We start from the raw sequence: 6,032 nt of genomic DNA on the forward strand, positions 1-6,032 counted from the left end.
CTCATATGTTTAGACTTGGAAGGATTAGATTTTATCAGTAAAGATGGTGAACATTGATTTTACTGTACGTACAAACCATGAAAAACATTTTCATTGATAATAATCAAAGTTTATAGATAGGCAAAGCAACAAAAATGCTGCTTGAGAACTTATTAGCGTTTGATTTGTGTATTTTGACGTGATGTTGACAATTTGTGTTTAAAGTTTCAACTTTTTTAATCTCAAAATCTACTGTCATTAAATGATTATTGTCTGACCCCCATATTGTCTGACCTCCCCATAATTTCCCGCAACTGTGAAAATTTAAATCAATAGAAACAGAAAAATATTCTTAAAAATAAACATCAATATTTTCCATCGAAATAATAAAAGAAAATCATTGAATTCTGCGAAGCCTCCAAATATTGTACGTTTCAAAAACCTGCCCAGAAATAACAAGAACAAAATAACTTTGATTTTTAGGAATAGGTAATTCTGCTTATTAAATGGGAATAATGAGGGCTTTGTCAGTTCTGTTCAATTGAATGAGATTGTATTGGTACGATGAGCTATACAAATGTCAGCAAAGTGTAAGAAACAAATAAGACCCCTGGACTGTCCATTGGGGCAAGTGGAAGTATACCCAGTTTTTTGATTGATTCCCTGTATCCATTGTCATTACTGTCCATTCCTGATCTGGTGGTAATGTGCTGTGTGTGGATGCGATGCCATCTCTCAGGCACAGTTTTCCCTCAGTCCCTTGGGATTTGTCAACACCTTCTATTTGTATTACCTTGTCTGCCCTGGCAATAGTAATCAAGCAGTGGCTCTGGCTTCCAGATAGGTCTCTTGGTACATTTAGAGAAGGAGGGAAGTCTGCCTGTCAGCTGAGACTGCTCTTTTCATTCCAGCATCCTTAGAAAGGACCCTACAGCAGCAGCTTTTTCCATTACAATTTGCACAGGATACTGTCTTTCCCCCTCAACTTTGAGTATTTTCTAATTAACTTTCTTTTCTATTAACAATGATTTTCCTAGAGATTACAGAGTGGAAACTGCCTCTTCTAAACTTTATGTTTCCAACAGAATGAGTGAGATGCTCATATAATCCTCCTCACCTTCATTTTACAGTGCTTAAGCATTGATCTATGGGAAATAGTGATCAAAATCTCAAAGGCAGAACTTTCTATCTCCTTTGCATGTTGCACAACACCCCAATACTTGCCTATGAGAAGATCTACTTGAAAAGGGGTACCTAACCCATTATAAGCATTCTCCCTAGTTTAGAAGTGCAGTGAGTGACACTGAGAGGACATCTCCCTCAGGCTTGTCAGCAGGAGATTGAGTCATTGTGGTAGGTCAATCCGTGGGTGAGACAACCTAGAAGAGTTGAATCAAATACTTGAATCATTTTGGGTCTCTGCGTTTCCTTGTGAACTGAGCCCCTCGTACCATGGCAGAAAAATCTCCCCTGGAATGGAATGTGCTTAAATCTGACATCCCCTACCTCTCTCAAGGTTAGGCCTCCTGCCATGGTCCAGAATTGGAGCAGCAGAGCAAGGAGCTATCCATGGTTCTCCAATGTAGAGCAATTGTCTGATCACCAACAGACCTTGGGTAAAATTTTCTAAAGCATCTAAGTCCCATTTTTAGAAGTGACTTAGACTCTTAAAGAGCCAAAGTCCCATTAACTTTCAATGAGACTTAAGCTTCTAAGGCTACTTTGGTGCTTTTGAAAAATTTACCCCTTGTCAAAATAGAAGGAAAATTAGTTGTCCTTCTAGACATCTGCTCCATTTCCTTAAGGGAGTCAGTGAGATGGTTTATGCTGGCAGAAGATGCTACAGCTCATCAAAGAATCAATTCTTCTATATGACGGTCAAGGTCATTAAGTTTCAGCAGGGAAAAGTTAGGCATTGAGGTGTGAGCCCTGTTTATAGGAGAGAGTTTTTCAAGCTTTTGATTTTAATGTCTTAGAGCCCTCACCTACTGTTTAAAGGTAATTTGTGAAGTGGGGGAGGAATGGGTTTCTGCCTGTCGTTATAATAATGTGTAAAGAAGGTCTGAAAGGATTTTTACTTTAAAAAAAAAAAAGCCTTTAGAATTTTCCTCCATTTTACTTCTATGGCAAGAATCCTAAAGCAACAGTTCACTTAGACATTACAGCTAGTCAGATGGACTCATGATACTGCTGAAGAGCACTTCTTTCTTTTGAATGCACCAAGTTGCAAAAATAGCATGTATTGATTATGTTCCTGGGAAAATTGCATTTCCATCTGAATAGAAAAACATCTTTCCTTGCAGAGGTGAATGTGCCTTTACAAACAGAATCATTTTTCTCCTTCACCATTTAGGACAAAGCTCAGCCAGAGACACAAGCCACGAACTTTGGAAGTGTGGTTTTTAATGCAAAGCTGGCAATAGATGACCCTGAGGCAATTCCTTTGGTCAAGCAACCTGGCTCTGATGGATTTAAAGTAGACTCAACTCCACTGTTTCAGGTAAGCACTCGATAGATCAGCCTCGAGAATACTTACTAAGTATCTAAAATATCATCATATAAGGAAATACTTTATTATAAGGATAATGAACTAGAGGATGTGTAAACTGGAAAAAGGACACCAACTCAAGTGATACCAAATGTCACTATGGCTAGAGCAGCCTTAGCAGAGAGACTAAGAATTGAGAGCAGGTTTATACTTTCACTAACGCTCATGTGACTTCGGAGTGACTCCACTGAAGTCGGTGAATTTTCATAGGTGTAAAACCAGTATAAGTGAGAATGTGTCCCAGAATATTCATGGAGATTGAACCAGTCCTCTGCTGCTACCCATGTCATATATTTGTGGGATTTCCCCTTGTTTTTTGCCCTTTCTAGTTTCTTGAGGCTACAGCCCAGGTCACACGTGTACCAAGCTGTTGAACATGTGGTGGCCACTGTAAGGCTTAAAATTATTTTTAAATTGTGATAAAATGACCTGCTCCTGACTCCAGTCCTGGATTGGGAGGCAGAGGTGGGGGTGGGGGAAATCTAGAGAGGAAAAGTTCAGACTGGGTGATGATGAGGGGAACAGTGGACTAGGACTGGCATGGAGCTGTGCTAACTGCTCTTGGAATTGAAGTTTCTTGAGAGGAATGAGGTGGGGGAACTTGGAAAGGGGCACACAGGACTGGGGAACTCTTATCCAGGTAAGCTTTAAGGGCTTGTTGCAACTCCCCTTCAGGTCAATGGAAAAATTCCCATTGACTTCAACAAAAGTTGGATAAGGCCTTAAATGCTTAACATTTCCTAGACGCAAAGCTTTGAGCATTTAAAGATTTCTATGTGAGTAAAATCCCTTTGCTCTCTCTATCATTACCTCCATATTTCAACCAAAATAATTCTCACACACACCTTCTAAGGTCTTGCTAAAGTCTGCGGCAGGGAGCCATATTTCTGTGCATGGATCTTAGGAGTGCTGTCCAAGCGTTTCAGGATCAGATGACAAAACAGTTTGCAATTTACTTCTAAGTTTGTCTTGGTGTTTAATCACTTCATTGAGGTGGATAATCTTAAACAAAATGTTGTGTTTTCTAGGTGTCTTTGGGTAGAGAATGGTACATACATACAATCTACACTGTGAGATCAAAAGAAAGTGCCAACCGAGGTATTGGCAAAAGAAGTGTGGAGTACCAATACCATTCTCTGGTCAGTGGTGGGAATTCAGGAGCTTCAAAGCAGATGCGTCAGAAGAGAGGGGTCAAAGAAGCTCCAGAGCTTGCTAAAGAAATTGGTATAGAAAAGAGCAGAGGAACTAATATTCAGCACATAGCTCTGGACCGCACCAACAAGAAACAGATACCGCAAAAAGAAGTAACACTCAATGGAATTCTTCCCAGGGAGCTGAATAACAGAAACTCAGAGGTCAACATAGTCACAATCATTGGTGGAGCTGCTGCTGTTTTACTTGCCATCTGTTTAATTGCAATTATTATTTTGCTGTTAAAGCATAAACAGAGCTCAGAGAAGAAAGAAGTTGCAAAGGGGTCAGGGAACAGTGAGCCAATGATGCCACCACATAATTACACTAGTGATAGCTCTGAGGTTTGATTCCAAGACCATGAGATTTGAACCTGTTTCCACAGAGCCTCAAAAATAAACTCGAACTGCTCCTTGTAAGCAGAAGGTCATCATTACATGTGGAAATGAAAAGATCATATGGCTGTAGCTGTACTTGAAAACACTGATTTGAGCTCTTGCTACCATTGTCAGACATAAAGGAAGAATCCAACCCCAAACTCCTGTTTTGCACAGTAGGCAATCCTGATATCCGTACATGATGCACTAATGTTAAGCAACACTGCAAGAAACTGCATCGCAAGGGAGAGATTTTTTTGTTTTGTTTTTGTGTTTTCTGTCAATTAAAAAGAGGAGAAATTAGCCAAAGGTGCTTGTGGGCCCATCTTCACAATACAAAAGGAAGTCTTGTATTACTGTACTCTTCTCTACTTGGGAGGTGCAGTGCTGGACACTCTCGAGTTGTGAATGGTTTCTCACAAAGAACGTCCTTGTTCTTGTTATAGGTCTTGTTACAGAGTGTGAAAATCCTCCAGCCTGATTCATCCCAGTTAGAAGTCCTTTAGCTTCACCAGTTACACCAGTGATGAATTGAATCCCTTGCATTTAACTGAAATTTTTCCAAAGACAATTAGATTAGTCAAAACTGAGTATCCCCAGGATATATTACACATTCTTTGCTGGGAACTCACAATCAGCTATTTGATCTGGGTATTTTTTCTCTTTCTGTTTTCCCCTCTCCCCCCTTATTTAAGTTTCTATAAAACCAAAGAATATGATAATGTCCAAAAGGAAGATTAATTTTTACGAACGCTGTCCTCTTACGCTTATAACGGATTATAAAAGTATTTGTACAGTAAATTGTATTTGTCAGTGCATATCCAGTGATGGGAAATGCATGAGTTGGTAGCATTTCAGTCTCTAGAGGAGGGGTAGTGTTAGATTCAAAATGCAGAAGACAAGGTTCTGTCTGAACTGAGACTATGAATTGCGATATAGAATTCAGTGCTTACAAGTCAGTTACCACATTACAAGTGGCAACAATGGGAAGAAAATATAAACATTTTATGGGAGCAGGTTGTATTTATTAAGTTGATGCATAATCATTGTGCCGCTTGAGAAATATGCTGTGTTTGATGAGTAACTTTACTTTTGGAAGAATAATTCTAGTTTTCTCTGTCTTTTTGGTTAAGATAATAGAGAGCAACATATTCTGCAGCAGACTGGATCAATGGTGCTTCATTTCAATGTTTATCCAGTTAGGGCCTGATCCACCCACAAGTTGTCTCTGCAGCTGCTGGCCAACAGACGCTCTGTAATCTCCACAGTCCTGGGAGCTGTCTTTTCTCTGAGCGAGTCTGACCCTTCTCTCACACTCGCAGAAAGCAGAAGTAATTCCACTGAAATCAATGGAGTTAAACCACTGTGAAATCAGAATCAAGCTCTTTGTGCTGTTTCTAGAACAGCCTCTTTCTCTGCTATAGAATTACAGAGAGACCCATTCTGGTCTCTGTTACTCTGGAGCAGTGGTTCTCAACCTATTTACCATTGCGGGTCACATATGCAGCTCTGTATGAGTTCTGTGGGCCGCATCCACGCAATATATATACCACCCTACCTGCTGTGGCTGCCCGGTTGGGCGCATGTCCCTTGTTGCCTGCTCCCAGTTAGTCAGGGGCAGGGGTGATCCCACCCACCAAGCCATGGGGGACCCTAGCTAGGAAACCACCCATGGGACAAATTTCCACTCCGCACCAGCTCTCCCCACAGAGATGGGACTGACAGGGCAGCGTCCTGCTCTTGCTGTGAGCTCCGGGTCCTGACATGGCCGGCAGGGGACAAGCAGGCGGGCGCTGTCTGCTGCAGTCAGTCCATAGCACACTGCAGCCTGGAGCCTGCTCATCCCGCCCAGAGGCAACACATAGATGTGGCTAGTGGGGGGGCATGTCCCCCATTTCTCCAGATGCCTCTGGCACGGACACCCAGAAGCGAGGAGG

At 41.3% G+C, this 6,032-nt stretch overlaps 1 protein-coding gene across 1 annotated transcript in view; it reads left to right on the plus strand.

The window, feature by feature from the left end:
- Nucleotides 1-5,584, plus strand: part of FREM2 (FRAS1 related extracellular matrix 2) — a 186,929-nt gene extending 181,345 nt beyond the window's left edge. The window contains exons 23-24 of the mRNA XM_067563038.1: nucleotides 2,333-2,479; nucleotides 3,556-5,584. Coding sequence (XP_067419139.1) covers nucleotides 2,333-2,479; nucleotides 3,556-4,068 — 660 coding nt within the window. The 3' untranslated portion in view covers nucleotides 4,069-5,584. The remainder of the gene's footprint in view (nucleotides 1-2,332; nucleotides 2,480-3,555) is intronic.
- Nucleotides 5,585-6,032: the final 448 nt, after the last annotated feature.

The sequence above is a fragment of the Emydura macquarii genome, unplaced genomic scaffold (genome assembly GCF_026122565.2).
Source record: "Emydura macquarii macquarii isolate MOO-44397 ecotype Brisbane River unplaced genomic scaffold, CSIRO-AGI_Emac_v2 contig_2473, whole genome shotgun sequence".
NCBI lineage: Eukaryota > Metazoa > Chordata > Testudines > Chelidae > Emydura > Emydura macquarii.